At 39.1% G+C, this 15,585-nt stretch overlaps 2 protein-coding genes across 4 annotated transcripts; one reads left to right on the forward strand and one right to left on the reverse strand.

Moving 5' to 3' along the window:
- Nucleotides 1-944: 944 nt before the first annotated feature.
- On the reverse strand, nt 945-3,868 carry pcnp (PEST proteolytic signal containing nuclear protein). 3 transcript variants are annotated; one of them, XM_005466832.3, is made up of 5 exons: nt 3,726-3,868; nt 2,905-3,131; nt 2,155-2,229; nt 2,006-2,061; nt 945-1,919 (listed from the first exon to the last, which is right to left on the reverse strand). In XM_005466832.3, the coding sequence occupies exons 1-5, from the start codon at nt 3,769-3,771 to the stop codon at nt 1,808-1,810; spliced, it is 516 nt and encodes a 171-aa protein (XP_005466889.1). In that variant the 5' UTR covers nt 3,772-3,868; the 3' UTR covers nt 945-1,807. The 3 variants fall into 3 exon arrangements, with proteins under 3 accessions (XP_005466889.1, XP_003445782.1, XP_005466890.1); XM_003445734.4 differs by having other exon boundaries at nt 2,905-3,134; nt 3,726-3,816; XM_005466833.4 differs by lacking the exon at nt 3,726-3,868 and adding an exon at nt 3,155-3,719 and having other exon boundaries at nt 2,905-3,082.
- stk16 (serine/threonine kinase 16) lies at nt 3,823-11,565 on the forward strand. The gene is made up of 8 exons (XM_003445733.4): nt 3,823-3,906; nt 4,279-4,404; nt 5,594-5,813; nt 5,897-6,030; nt 7,276-7,363; nt 7,917-8,045; nt 8,158-8,279; nt 9,995-11,565. Exons 2-8 carry the CDS (start codon nt 4,319-4,321, stop codon nt 10,131-10,133), a joined length of 918 nt encoding a protein of 305 aa, XP_003445781.1. The 5' UTR covers nt 3,823-3,906; nt 4,279-4,318; the 3' UTR covers nt 10,134-11,565.
- The last annotated feature ends 4,020 nt before the right edge of the window (nt 11,566-15,585 follow it).

The raw sequence follows: 15,585 nt of genomic DNA on the forward strand, positions 1-15,585 counted from the left end.
ATCATAGAGTTAAAACAATGTAAAGATGGTAAGCATAAAAATGACATTTAACAATTCACTCTAGCAGAAATCATCATCAAAAAAACCACAGAAATCCTTATGATACCTGAAATATTTTCATGTATATACTGTGCATAGTACTTTGAAATACTATTTAACATCTTGGTTTTGCTTTGTACTTATTTTTCTTATATAGAGCTTACAGTTTATCATTCATATTTATTCTCTGAGCGTCTGCAATAAAAAAAAAAATATCCCTGGCATTGATAATGTATATTGATTCTAAAGATCAGAACAAAAACACACGTTAAGGAAATTTCCATGACACAGATGTAGATTCATAGCTATCATTTTAACATTTTGGGAGGGGGAAAAAGGGTGAGTCACCTCCTATACTATAGGGCTGGGTATCGTCACTGATTTCTAGAATCAATTCGATTCTTTTTCACAAGCTCCCGATTCGATTCGATCCAATCCACGACTCGATTAAATTCAATTTTGACTAAGTCAGAAATATTATAAGTCTGATCAATTATCAGTACTGACACTTATGAGACTTTATTAGAGGTGTGAGCATCACAGCAGATGCCTTTGTGTCAAAGTAACTGAGGATAAAACACAGAAAAACATGAAAGAGATTTTCCTGGCCTGGCTTTGAAGCAGATAACCTTAAAATTATTCTGCAGTAGAACAACAGCGGAAGAAAACCATGAATCAGCATACGATCATTACCTAATGCTGCTGAAGTGAAGCAATGTTAGAGGTTTTATTACAAGACACAGCTAAGCGTTTTGCAATTTGGCATAATTTTTAAAAATTTACATTCCTATACTAACTTTATTAGTGTCAGTATTTGTATGTACCTGGTTTCACATGTTACAGAGAAAGTATAGACTGAGTTATAAATACACATTTAAAAAAAGGAAATATTTAATGGAAACAGATTTCAGCATAATGTTGATTGAATTTATTAGGGGACGTTAACAGAACACTCAAGCCACAGAAATTCAAAGTTCATATTTCTCATCAAGCTGGATTTCCCCCAGACTGTAAAGCACAATCTATATCAGTGAGGTGCAACTTAAAATGGGCCTGATTAACATATCAACAGCACTGTTACCCACACCCTGGTATCCACATCATGGCGCGTTGAGTCTGGGTTTCACACAGAGGTCAACTACAGACATATTAGTTTTGGACATAAAAATGAAATCAGACATATTTCTACAGTAATTAGCCTGAATGGGTAAAAGAAAGCAAGCATAACAAAAACACTGAGGTGTCTGAGGTGGCACAGCCGGTGAAAACCAAGGATCTGAAACTGACAAACTCGTGCCTATGTCTAGTGTACTTCACACTCAAGACAGCATGGGTCTCACACTCTGATTTGTAGCATTTTAAAAATAAAACACTGTGGCACTCCTATTTACATTTTTACACAGAAATTAAGCAAGCAGCACACTTGCTCACCAGCTTTGGATAGGAGCAAAGGAAAATGTGGGGTGTAAGGTGAGAGGTTGTTTTTTTTTCATTAACCTGAAAAAGCAAATAAAATTGTAGCCGTCATACTGGGGAATTTCTTTTCATCACCAGTTCACACCTTTTACACAGAGGTCAACCAGTATTTCAAAGTGGAAATACAAATTCAGTCACAATCATAGCAGGCTTAAAGTATTCATCATCACAGACCCACAGAGAAGTTGGAAAAACTAGGACTCTAATGACTAATTATCTGAGCCTTCACTGATATTTAACATGGTTAACCTATACAAAATTAGCTAGTAGTGACAAAATTTGCTGTAGTTATTTACAAGTTTTCTGCTTGGGACTTTAGCTTCCTTTCCCAAAGCTTTTGATGATCGGAAAATCCCTGTTTGCCCTTGTTGAAGGAATTAGGTCCTGCAGATGTTGGCGTTTCCCTGAAAAGGTGACAGAAGAAAAGAAATTAAAGATTTCAAAGCTGACCACAGAAGTCAAGTGCAAAATTATAAAGTACAGTCTGTACCTCCCAATGTTCTTCATCCTCATCTTTGCTTCTGGAGGCATCTCCTCAGGTTCACTCTACATGACAAAATAAAATTAATATCAGCCTCTGAACGTCTACTGTTCAAGCATTTGTTTGATCGTGACAGGCCTGCATGCACAGGCACTTACATCATCATCTTCGTTAAAAACAGACGCTAGGCCCGGCTTTTTTGCAGGAAGTGATGGTGCAGTCTCTTTGGGCTTCTAAAAACAGGTTGGGGGACATGACAATTAGGAAAACAAAATAAAACACCACAACTTAGCATCAAGCATCACACCTCTGCTCAGAAATCACAATCCTTCCTTCAGCTTCTGAATTATAGCAGTGAATAAAGAAGTTTATGTCAACGTGAAACTGACCTCTGATATTTTGGATATTAACAACACCAATATGCATATGAATACATTTATAAAATGTAGAAAATAGGGATGAAATGTGTTTTGTGAGGCAACCGTCATAGTGACTGCTGATCATCCAAAACTAGTCATTTGATTCTTGGGTCCTAGTGACTGATAATGATAATTTTGAAGAACTTCACTCAAGGTAATACATTGCGACTACATTCACATAGTCTTTTGGAAGCATAAAAACAGCAAGAGGCAAATCTTGGATGAGGTAAATTCCTTATTCTTTCAACACCTTTCACACTGGCGCCCAGATTCAAATGACATGTCTTTATAACTTTTAAAAACTTCAGATGTATCCTCTTTAGGACTTTTCTGAGCAGTATGCCATGATCATTTACGATCCCATGCTCTAACTTTTATGCTATTCAAACACCGTGTACAACAATTTCATGGGTGTTACAACACCCATTATATTAATAGGGTACAGATTTTTAAATAACACAGTGTTGGTCTACAGTCTCACATACTCACCGGTGCTCCCAGTTTAATAGATATGGGGTTTGTTTTCTTCCCCAATTGACTGCTCATGCTGAAGCCTATTTTGGAGACTTTGGTTGGTGCTGGTGGGTCTGCTGAAGGCTCGTCTTCATCTTCGTGGGTGAGATGCTGGGATGTGCGTTTGACTGCGGTCCCTTCTCCCCCCACAGTGCTACAAGAGACAGGCTTAGTTTTCACTCTGCCTCCCTCCTCCTGCGGCCCTGCTTGAGGCAAGACAACTCACCAAGGTGAACAACTGTTTCCTGGGATCTGGGTGTTATTAAATCCATCATCTTTACCTGTATGGCTAGCCATTAATGAACCAACGGTAACATAAGTACCATTCTACCATTTAATTTGGTGCTTTATCAATCCACGTGACGACTGTGTGCGTAGTAAGTCGCAACCTTATCAGAGTTTGGTGTTTGAGGCATTTTACATGATGTATGAGACCAGGTAACGCCAAGCTAAGATACCAGTGCTAACTAGCATTAGTTAGCTAATAGCACACCAGGTAAACCGGCGAGTTAGGAAGCTGAAAACAAAACAGTGGACTGTGGTAAAGAGTAATGCCTTTGGTTTATCATTTGTAAATTAATAGCACATCTGACACGCACCTAAATAGGTTAACGTCAACACAATGTTAACTGCTAACTTGCCATTAGCAAGCTTATCTACCTAGCATGAAGTTGTCTTAAGAGACGTTCCGCAAACATCTCTTCTTAGTTTTAATGAACAGGGGACATATCAAGCTAACACTGACTACTTTATATTTTTCAACCATATTATACACTATAAAACAGCACACATATCACCTCTGTCGTCGGTGTTACCCCTCCTTTTACGTTCGTTATCCGCCATTTTTTTCGCCACTCAAATTCACCGCTACTCGTCTTCTGGCGCTGTTGGCAGTACAACTCTCCCACTCTGATGGTAGAAGAAGAGGAAAATGGACGTAGCAATATGACAGCGAGCTAACCTGGTAAACAGAAACTGGTAAGAATAAGGAACTTAACGAGTTTAATCGCATAGCGTGTTATTTATAGCTTGTGGGTATTTAAGTAAAGCTACAGGTCGACTTGAGTTAATATTAAAAGTTGACCCTAATGTGAAATATTACCTGTTGTAGCTGTGCTATCCTCAACTACGCTACGTGTTAATATGATACTGTGTTGGCTAACCTAACATTTATGTTACAGTTCATTAGCGCTGTAAGACCCAGTGTGTTTTATATACAGGGCTGATATCTTTTAGATTACTTCCAGTAACTGTTACTTTTACATAGTTAACACAATTGATAGACTTTATGCATTTTTGTCACCCTTGGATAACTTTTAGTCTTTTGTTGTTGTTGTTTTTTATTCCCAGGCCCTTTAAAAGCTTGCCCTAAGACAATGTACCAGCCAAGATGGGACAGACAATGTGCGTATGCTCCCGTGCCTCCATCATCATTGATAACAAAAAGTATTACTTTGTCCAGAAGCTCGACGAAGGGTAAGAAAACATTTTCACGCTGTATGACTTTAACTACGCAGAAGTATATCATAAGATTTTATATTTGTCACTAAATCCTAAATTAGAAAAAGAAACAAATGAATAATTAATCCTCTAAGACACAGGTGTTGAACTCCAGGCCTCGAGGGCCGGTGTCCTGCAGGTTTTAGATGTGTCCTTGATCCAACACAGCTCATTCAAATGGCTAAATGACCTCCTCAGCATGTCTTGAAGTTCTCCAGAAGCCTGGTAATGAACTAATCATTTAATTCAGGTGTGTTGACCCAGGGTGAGATCTAAACCCTGCAGGATGCCGGCCCTCGAGGCCTGGACTTCGACACCCCTGCTCTAAGAGTTATCCTGATGTAGCTCATTACTGTGACCTTCATTCATGAGTCTCACTGGTGCACTTGGTGACAGCATCTCTCATTACAGGGAACATGGGCACTGGTTGTTAGTTTGTAATCAGACCCTATACACTCTCTTCATTATTTTATTATGTTAATAGGGAAGAATCAGGTTTATAACCTCAGATTTGCTGGGTAAATCAGAAGGCAATGAAAGATGGATTAATGCATTGTTGATTATTAAATCTTTTTGCTTCCTGTTTCTTCTTTTAGCTGTTCCCTTTTGGGATCACCACAGTGGCTATCTCCCTTTATCTCACCTTAGCCATAGTCTTCCTCTGTCACACAAACCCTTTGTATGTCCTCCTTCACTACATCCATGAATCTTCTCTGGGGCCTTCCTCTTTTCCTCCTGTCTGACACATATCTACTATCCCTCCCCTGTGCATGTCCAAACAATCTTTGTTTTCTAACTGTGTTTCCAAACCACTCAACCTGAGCCATCCATCTGATCTACTCATTTCTAATCCTGTACAATCAGGTCACTCCCAGTGAAAATCTTAGCATCTTCAACTCTGCCCCCTCTTTTTTGGGGGCAGTATCACAGGCTCCAAGCCATACTTTATAGCAGGTTTCACTACCATCTTGCAAACCTTCACTTTGATTCATTTGCTATCCTTCTGTCATAAATTCCCCTGATACTTGTCTCAAGAAACTCCAAACCACTACCTGCACACTTTTCTTCACCTCCTTTGTACAAACAAAAGCAAATATGTATGGCATGTCACTGTTCTTTTCCTTTTAAGTCAGTTTTGCATTGATAAACCTTTTTCTCTTTTCAGTGGGTTCAGTTTCGTTGATCTAGTTGAAGGGGTAAAGGATGGGCACTTCTATGCCCTGAAGAGGATCCTCTGTCATGACCGTGAGGGTCGCCAGGAGGCTCAGACAGAGGTGGAGATGCACCAGATGTTTAACCACCCCAACGTCTTGAGCCTGGTTGCACATGCCTTTGTTGATCATGGAGCCAAGACTGAAGCCTGGCTACTTCTGCCATATATGAGAGTGAGTTTTTGCAGCAGTTATCATTAGCATAATCTTGAGAGAAATGATCTTGGTCTGATATGCTTGCATGCTTACGCAAACAGAAAGGCAGTCTGTGGTCTGTTCTGGAGAAGCTGAGAGACAAGGGGAGCTCAATGCCTGAAAAACAGATTTTGCAAATCTTTCGTGGTATCTGCTCTGGACTCAAGGCCATTCACGACAAAGGCTATGCACACAGGTAATCCCCAACTGAGATCGTGAATAAGAAATTATATGAAAAAAGAATAAATCTCATTGTGCAGTTATGCATTATTTGATTATTAAAACTTTAATCTTACTTCGGATCTGTTTATTTTTGACTTGGGGTATGCAGTTTTTCAGCAGCAGTGCATGGTGGTGCAGAAATGCCAAGCGAGTGCACTACATGCATAGATCATGTTTCACACATTTCAAAAGAAATACCAGATCATTTTGCCATATTCAGATTCATTGCTCCCATAAAGGAGGAAAATCCATCATTTTTATCTTTTAGAAAGCTTCACAATACTTATGCATTTAGAAAAAAAAAACATTATTTCACCACTTAAACAAGTTGAACCAGTTGTGTGTCTTGCAGCTCATTGCCACATTGTCTTTATTGTTGGTCAGCTGAAAATAGCTTGACCAGATTCCAACAAACAAAATATGGGACAAACGCAGTGTTTGTGTGGGTCAAAGTGGGACACGTTTACAATGCTGGGAGGTGGTCAAATGCAGTATATATTTGAACGTAACCTTTTAAACTTTCTTGCCAACTTACTAAATAGTTTTCAGTAGCAATGCATCTTTATATCTCATATCTGACAATTTTAGTAATTTTTAACAAGTTTTGGCACATGCACACATACGATGTCACTTCACAGCATAATTGTTCTTGTGCAAAATTTAAAAGTAACTTTAGAAAAACTAATTTCTCACTGTATACTACCTTTTCTTTTTCTGTGTTGTAGTTTCTATCACTTTCACAAAAATCTGCAAAGCTTCTGACTTTTTGGTAATTTGGAACTTTGGGTATAACATTAGACAGGCTAATGTGATTATGTTAAAAAATACTTTTCTTCATACACATTGACTAAAAGCCAGGCTTTAGAAAAGTGCATGTCCTGAAGAACCAGTCAAAATGTGACACATTGTCTTGAGATTATTTGTCTAAATAGTTGTACTTCTTTTGAAAAACAAACTAAAGATAGTTTGTTTATCATCAAAATGTCATTTTCAGCTTGAGTGACCAGATGTTCCTCTTTATGTGGGACTGCACAGCATTTTTACTCCTTGTCCAACGTCCCATAGCTTACACGAGTGACTGGTTGTTGCCAGATGGCCAGCAACAGGTCTCAAGGCCTGAGTGACTGATGCAATAGTCAACCTGCTTTTGTGTTTTTTGTTTTTTAACTCGACGGAGGTGTCTACATCTAAATGCCTGCTGTGTGCTATATTTTGACAGAGACATAAAGCCCACAAATGTGCTTCTGGATGAGGATGACAGGCCAGTTCTGATGGACCTTGGCTCAATGAACCGTGCCAGGATTGAGGTAAAATCCAGGGTCTATGAAGGATTTTTAAGATTTGTGGCTCTATATTTGTTTTGTGAAAAAGAACAAGACGTAGTTAGTTTAACTGAAGCCTGAGGTGAGACTGGTCTCCACAGCGTTTTTGTACTCTAAATGTGTAAGAACAAAGTGCCATCCTCACTACTTTTATTGTTTGTTTATACTGAAAAGTAATTTTCAGCCTTTTATTTAAATGTTGCTGAGTTGCTGAGCTCCACCACTAGATGGCAGAGTAGTGAAACTCATATTTAGGTTATACTGCTAAATGTCTGTGGATTTTGTATTTAGTTTCTCAGAACACAGCTGTTCTCTTTCTAGATTTTTTTTTTTTTTTAAACGTAATGGACTGTGTAATGAGCAATGTCACATGTGACTTTTAACATTTTCATAGCTTTTATTGTTAGATTTGCTTCTTGTATGTCTCTGAAGCTACTTTGTGGTCTTTAACACATCCATCCAATGGTCTTACCACTAGAGCCCCTAAACTACTTACCGGTAACCCACGAAGGATTTAATAAAAATGACTTTATTGCAGGTAAGAGGATCCAGAGAAGCCATGACCATACAGGACTGGGCCGCCCAGCGGTGCACCATTTCCTACAGGGCTCCTGAACTCTTCAATGTTGAGAGCCACTGCATTATAGATGAGCGCACTGATATCTGGGTAAAGCTGTGTAGAGCTTGTTCCTCTTGGCTTATGTGTTGCGTATGTTTGTTCTCAGTAAATGTCACTCACAGATTCTCTTTCTTGTGCTTTGCTGTCCCTACTGTTCCAGTCACTTGGCTGTGTGCTTTACTGTATGATGATGTTGGAAGGGCCGTACGATCTGATATTTCAGAAGGGAGACAGTGTTGCTCTGGCTGTCCAGAATCCGGTCTCCATCCCTCCCTCTTGCAGGTCAGTCTTCAGGCTGTAGCTTGAAAGTTTCCTATTTATTTAAATGTTTCTGTTACTGCTTTGCAGAGTAGTAGGAAAAAAACAATGGTTTTGAATTGAGAAGAATAAAAAGAATAAAAGCATGTTCCAGTTCTAATGGCGTGCAACTGATTTTAGGACAGATAGTAAGAAGAAAAGGTACCTTACCAAGATTTTTGTCTACTTGAATTTTCTTTGGTACTGTTCAGTTAAGCTAACGCGACACTGACCTCTCAAATGTAGTACAAGAAAACTAAGTTTAGTTTCTCTTTAATTTTTTAAAAACAAGCTATGTGGCTCTGAGCCTGGCTACACCCTGGAAACCTTTTCGCTGTTAATAAAAATTGTGCATGCTTAATAGTGCGGTGCAGAAGTCTTAAGCTACCCCTCATTTCATCATATTTTCATAGGAAGGAAAAGGTGTAGCAGTTCTAAAAAGTTTGAAAGTCAAGATTTGGTATCACCACCTTTTATTCTTCAACACAGCCTGAACTCTCTTAGGCAAGCTTTCTGTCATATTTTAAGTAGTCTTCAGGAATGGTTTTTCAGTAATGTTGAAGTTTGAGCTCTGAGGTGGCCAGTCTTTGACTGATGGTCATTGGGATCATTTTTATGCTGAAAAATGAAGCTGTACTCTGCCAATCAGATGCTTTCCTCATGGCATTGTATGGTGTATCTAACCTCACTTTTCGATGATGTTTTTTCATTGATAATTTCACAAATGTTGTTCTCCAACACCACTGGTTGAAATGCAGCCCCGAATCATGGTAGAGCCTCCACCATGCTTCATAGATTGGTGTGGACACTCTCTATTGTACCTCTCACCTGTGCTTCTCCAGACATACTGACTAAGATTTGAACCACAATTATCAAATCTGGATTCATCACCCCATAAGACCTGTTCCTACTGATTTTCAGTCCAGTTCTTGTGTAATTTGGTCAACTTGAACTATTCTCCCTGTTTATTCCCTTCTATAACAATGGCTTCTTGACAGCCATCCTTCCCCAAAGACCGTTTCTGATTAGGCTTCAGTGAACACTGGCTGGATCAATTGAAGGGTCTGTTTGTGATATGTCTTTGCTGTAATTTATCATTTATTCATTTAATTTATTTGTATTGCTGAAGGACATGACTTTCAGATGCTGTTCAACTAATGCAGATGGTTTGTAGCCATGTCACTTCTTCTTCTGTTGTCCTCCACTTTACCACTTTCTTCTCTCTGCTGAGATATACCAAGTTTTCAGCTAATGGCTCTCTGGGAATTACCTTGTTTGTGTAAAAGTGTCATTTTTTATGCCTGTCAAACCTGTTTTGGTTTTTTTTGTTTGTTTTGTTTTTTTTGGCTTTTTTTTTTTTTTTTTTCGAAGGTTGAACTACAGTTGTGACATGCTGCTGTTAACAAGGTGCCTAAAATAACAATTTAAATTGGGTTCTTTGCTGAGTCTATAGACACTGGCTCATCCCTTGAGTTAGGTGCCTTTTTCTGCTTGAATCATTCATATGTCAGTGTGAAGTGGCTTAACAAACAAAAAAGTTTCCTCTGAAAATGCTCGGTACAAAGACTGGACTGAAAATGAGTGAAAAAGCTTACAAGAAATTCTGACTTCTTGGAACCAAAATCTAAAGAAGTCGGGGTAACTCAAGACCTTTGACAGCACTGTATCAAACCTAAAGTTGGTATTTGTCTTGTACCCAGATACTCAGAGGGTCTGCAGATGCTGCTGAGCTCCATAATGGTGTCAAATCCTCAGGAGAGACCGAACATCAACTGGGTTCTTGATCAAGTACAGGACCTGCAGAGTCGCAGCCCAAACACCCAAACCAACATGGTCTGATCCTGCACAGTGAACCAAATGTGTGGTCATGTAGACCTTTGAAAGGAACAGCTTAGTTCCAGGTTAAAATTCTTTGATTTATTTATTGACTCTAATATACCAATTTTCACTCATCTTGGGGAGCTTAGCATGAGTTTAGTTTGAATGTTCCAGTCCAGTCCAGTTTTGGGTATCACAAAACAGTTGTATAGTCCTCCAAAAGCTCTGAAGAATCAGAGAAGCCTTACATGTAATTACACCCAGAAGCCAATTATGGCTGTGGTTATGTGCATCTGATAATGAAGTGGGTCTATTTTGTAATCTCGACGTTCTTCCAAGAGTAGAATAAAGACATGGACACCACTCTGTCAATTCAGTTTGAGGCTGGAACTAGCAGGGTGAAATTTTACTTTGGGACTATGAAGAAGGCAACAGGCTGGCTTTATCACTCTATATGAAGGTTAAAATCAGTGTACAGTAACTTAAAATTCAGTTATGAACAAAAGCTGCCTAGCTACTGGCTGTGGCCTTAGAAAATAAGCATATCTCTATAATAATACTTTAAGATATTCAACTTTGTTTTGTTTTTTTCTCAGTTATAGTGTAGTTGTTTTTTGTTTTCTTAATGACAGTGGTGATAACATAAAAGCTTTGCCAAAATTTCCTGTGAGTGAAAGCTGCCCCAGATGACATTCCCTAGCAAGAAGGAATATCGTCCACTTTCTTTATTTTTTTTCCCCCTTTAATTCCTTATTCATGTATATGTAACACTTGTAATGTAACACATGTGTACAGTAATCGTCAGCTTTCTCGTTTTAGCAGAGATGGAGAAAAGAGCCAGGAGTCTCCTCGTCTGCATTTCTCCACGTATTCAATTACTTGCACACAAAAAAAGGAAAGAAGAGAATGATTGGAGATGTCAGGTTCTAATGTTACAACAGTAAATTCAAATTTTAATAACACTGAGGAATCACTTCATGGCATGATTGTCATCAAAATTGCAATTTTATGTGACATTTTAGGGTTGGTTTTTGTTTTGTTTTTATTAAACTTCACTTTTCACTGTATTGTGTTTCAACAGTTAGATATTTTCCATTCCAGCTATTTTTGTGTTGAATGCTGCATTTTCACTCATGAGTGATTACAGTTTGTCACTTTTGTTTTCTCAGGGTACGCAAACATCTCAAAGGGTCTGATGGTGTTTCTCATTAAACCCTAATGGTACTTTTTAAATGGTTACCAGACACAGTAAGCTTTTAGGCGTTTTAAATTTCATTTGTGGCTGTCCTGCAGTGATAAAGTACATTATAATAAAACTAAGGAGTCCAGTTAATTGTTGGTATGTACTGGAACGGTAATTGACACAGCATTTAACTGTATCACCTCCTCCTGCTAAGCTTGTATATGTAAACTGACTATGAACTTCTGTGTGGCTGTTAACAGCGCACAAAAACTGGTTTGATGCCTGCAGTAAGAAATCTCTCCTGTATTACAGACACACTGGTGAAGATCACAGATGAGTGTGTTATTTGATTTTGTAAAATCCTTTTGAAATTATGTTTATTCACTGTCAAGTAAAAGGATAAATGTGATAAATATGTAGCACTATGTACACAGTTTTTAATATACTTGTGAAATAAAATGGCATCGTGGCATTTTAAAAGTAGTCTGTCAAATAAATTATGTGAATCTGTGTTTAAGTGCAGTTACCTCTAACACTTCATTGCCCGATTTAAAAAAAACAAACAAACAAACAAACAAAAAAACGAACAAAAAAAAGCATTCTGAAAGCATTAATTAGTGGGTTAAATGTCATAAATTCAACCTATGGGATCATCAGATATTTGCATTTCAGTTTTTTGATAACCTGATGTTTTGTGATGTCAAAGTATCATCATGCAACATCAATTTGCAGCCTATAAAATTTTATTTTTAAATGTGACATCATGGTGGATGATCAATCACAATTCACAGATAATAGTAATTTATGATGTACAGAAAGCAAGTTATCAGTTTCCTTGTCATTCGTTGGCTCTACAAATTAATGAGAATTAAAATTAGTTTGCTTCCAGTCTCCTCCAGTAAACGGTTAATCTTGTTCACCACCAAATTAAAGTGTTTGAGTTTAGAGTGTTATGTGATCATGTGGTCAGTAGTAACCATGGCCACAAAAAGCATGAAAATAGGTGAATGTATCAGCATGTCATAGCATTGATTACATATTACTGATGAAAGCCCCAACCGTGCCTAATTAATGTGGGAATCAAACACTCCCTCCATGATCATCACCACCTAACACCACTGGTGTGGCAAAGCAATATTTTAAGTTCTTCCTTTATCATTTTTGCATGCGTAATTTTATCAGCAGTATGTTAACGTCTTTGCTAAATGGTTTGAGTTTCATTTTGATACATCAGGAGTGAGAATCTGATGAGCTTGTAAGTAGTATGAAGGAATGTTATGCTATGAAATGGAAAAGTGCCCATAAAACAACAAATAGGACCTTGAGCACAATTTTGGTAATGATCCATTAGGGCTGATCATTGTGTCCAGTACTGTAGGGTTCTTGTGAACTGTGGGCAGATGGACAGATGCCTTGCCTTGAGCCCATCAGTGTTCCAGCCAAATGAGCTAATGACTAATAAAACCTTTGTAATTTCTACATTTGAGGTTACATCTTACCTATATTGGTTATCAAGCTACAGAGATCACTGAGGTATCACATGACAGTGCCCAAATTAACTGTATATGTGGCGTAGCACAGAATATACGGGTTATAAATGGGATGAAAATCGCTAAAATTGTCAGATATAGCTTTAAAAAAAAAAGGGATAGCAATCTTTGTACACACCTAAACTGAAGGGCAAAATTTGTTACGGGACAGAAGATCAGCTGAGAAGCTGAGATAACACCAAAATATAATCAGAATATTTAGACTACATTGTGTCCCATTTGTCCCACACAAACACATTTGTCTACCTCACATTTAGTTTTATGGGGGATCTGGCCACCATACTTCTGTGGTGAATCCATGTAGTGACTACAATGCATCAATGATTAAAGTGGCCAACAGCACTGCCAGTATTTATACCTGTTTTTTTGATGGTGATGTGTAGTTCTGGTTACTATGTACCTATATGTAGATTTAATGCAGAAGCATAAATCTCCTGTACCCTGTAAGCTCCATATTCACTGCATAAGTATAAATTAAGTAGTGGCTGAACAGAAGGAAATACCTGCTGCCTGGCTCCCAAACACGACCTTTAAAAGATTAAACTGCAGTGTTATGTGGTTTTCAAATACGTTTTTTTGTTTGTTTGTTTGTTTGTTTTTTGTTTGGGTTTTTTTGTGCACACTTTTAAATTAAATCGGAAGAACTCTATATTTCAGTCAAGCTGTCTCAGTCTCAGTTAAATTGTATCCAGTGGCTGACGATCACAGCCTTCATTTGATAGCACCGAGCGCTGGTGGCCGTTATCTGCATCTTTCCTCATGCGCTTTTGTTCGCAAACAAATATCCAATCGCACATGTAGCTGAATTTACAGCCCCAACACCCACTCAGATCACTGAGGTGTCACACTTCACTGCTGCCCCAATTACTTTCAGAGGTAATATCTACCTCCGCGGGCGCAAACACATACATATGACCAGCCGTAAAGTTCACCCGCCTCGCATATTTACAGTGCGTATGCCCTCTTATACACAAACACCCTAAGGAATCATTACACTTGAATTAATAACATTCCATCAAATGTTTTCCTCAGGCCCACCTACAAATCCCAGCCTCCCCTGGGTGGGGGTGCTGCGTTCAGGACAGAGCTGTTTTTATGGGTTCAACAGGGATACACACACACTCTGGGCCTACCTTTTATATTCACGATCATCTCCATGTGAGGGGCTGAATGATGTCATACAACACAAGTGCAAGGTCAACGAAAGCGTCCGCTTGCGTTTTAGCACAGTTTCACATGCTTTTGGTTATCAGTCATTAAGTGGACCCACACCGCTGGTTCGGATGCTGTGTGTGCCTGAGTGATCTGCATCCCCCCCCCCCTCCCCTCCAAGACTTGAATCACAACCACACTTTAGCTCTCAAACCATAAACCATCTGCAGGCTTTATTGATTTGGCGATGAATCAATTAGTGAATTATTTAATTAGCAAAACATTATGGGTCAGTGCAGGGCTGCTCCCACCCCGCAGTGCTCCTGGGTCTCTTTAAATCATTTTGCACATATGTTTGGGACCTGTGTGAGTATGTGCACGTCATCGTATCTGTGCAAAAATGACCACACAGAAGTCACGTGGTCTTTGTTTTGGACCTTGAATTCAGACACGATCCCGGGGAGACCTTGTAAAGTCGCCCAGTAAGTTCCTGTTGCCACTTGCCAGATGAGGGCCCCTGTTCCTTTATAGCTTTATGTGTACAGACTGAAAACTTTTGCTGTCACTCAAGTCCAGATTAGTCTTGGCTGCGGCTGAAAGAGGGAGAAATATGGACATTACGTCTCCCTCGTAGAGTGGATGAGTTACGGCCCGGGCTTGTGATCGGGGCGTCCTTTTGAAGAAGGAGCTTTCTGTGCGCTCATTAATTCATGGGAGTGTTTGGGTTAAAATGCATAATGAGTTCATTAAGGGGGATTGGCGTAATCAAGAAAGGTATTGGCTTAATTACTGGCACAGAGCCAGACCTATCCGTTCTCCCTGAGACCGGCAACCCACCCTGTCCACAGAGCTCACTAATTTAATTAAGTGTACAAAACGGTACACCCTAACGTCGCCCTTGGGGGCAATTATGGCACCAGAGATTGAAAGATCTCCTCCGGGGGTATTTTACTTACTGGCAGGAGATTGCCTGTGTCAGTTAGCTGATTGCATTGATTATATTGATTTGTAACAGCTTTTCGGGTAATTTCATCTGCAAAGGTGAGAGCAACACGTTGGCCCGGGGACTTTTTTATTTATTCTTTTTTTATCTAGACACTGGACTCTTTTGCCAAGTGATTAGATGAAATGGAGCTCCACAATAAGTCTTTTAAAGTGGGAGTTGGGGGAGGTGGATCGATAGTTTTTATTTGCTGTATAAGGTCAACACAGGTCGGATGTTATGAATTCTTTTAAAGGCATCACAACTCCTTGACCAGCAGCGTGGCCACCTTGTTGTGGTTGTGCTGAATCTGCAAGAGAGTGGCTTAAATGGGCAGCTATAGGACTGATCTTCAGCTCATAACAGAGACATGTGGGGCAGGTTTACATTACCTGAGGCAAGCAAACCAGGACAAAGAGCTAGGTTGAGTCTTTTTAAAGTGCTGGAGAGATACCCCCTACAAGTGCACATGCTACTTTTTCTTCCTCTTCTTCTTTTTTGATTACTTCCCTTTTTTTTCAAGCAAACTCACTGTACTGAAATTGTGTGATGGTAGCTTAGTGGACCCTAAATGTAGGACCTAATAGTTTTAGCCCTCACAACGTT

This window comes from Oreochromis niloticus, linkage group LG1 (assembly GCF_001858045.2).
Source record: "Oreochromis niloticus isolate F11D_XX linkage group LG1, O_niloticus_UMD_NMBU, whole genome shotgun sequence".
Classification (NCBI taxonomy): Eukaryota; Metazoa; Chordata; class Actinopteri; order Cichliformes; family Cichlidae; genus Oreochromis; species Oreochromis niloticus.

What these genes read in the sequence shown, in the direction of transcription:
- pcnp (XM_003445734.4), bottom strand. Translation starts at nt 3,771, where the DNA reads ATGGCGGATAACGAACGTAAAAGGAGGGGTAACACCGACGACAGAG. An exon ending in GGGTAACACCGACGACAGAG is followed by an intron (nt 3,135 to 3,725) that starts GTGATATGTGTG and finishes TCTTGCCTCAAG; the next exon opens with CAGGGCCGCAGGAGGAGGGA. An exon ending in AGGATGAAGAACATTGGGAG is followed by an intron (nt 1,920 to 2,005) that starts GTACAGACTGTA and finishes TCACCTTTTCAG; the next exon opens with GGAAACGCCAACATCTGCAG.
- stk16 (XM_003445733.4), top strand. Translation starts at nt 4,319, where the DNA reads ATGGGACAGACAATGTGCGTATGCTCCCGTGCCTCCATCATCATTGAT. An exon ending in TGAACCGTGCCAGGATTGAG is followed by an intron (nt 7,364 to 7,916) that starts GTAAAATCCAGG and finishes ACTTTATTGCAG; the next exon opens with GTAAGAGGATCCAGAGAAGC. An exon ending in ATGAGCGCACTGATATCTGG is followed by an intron (nt 8,046 to 8,157) that starts GTAAAGCTGTGT and finishes CTACTGTTCCAG; the next exon opens with TCACTTGGCTGTGTGCTTTA.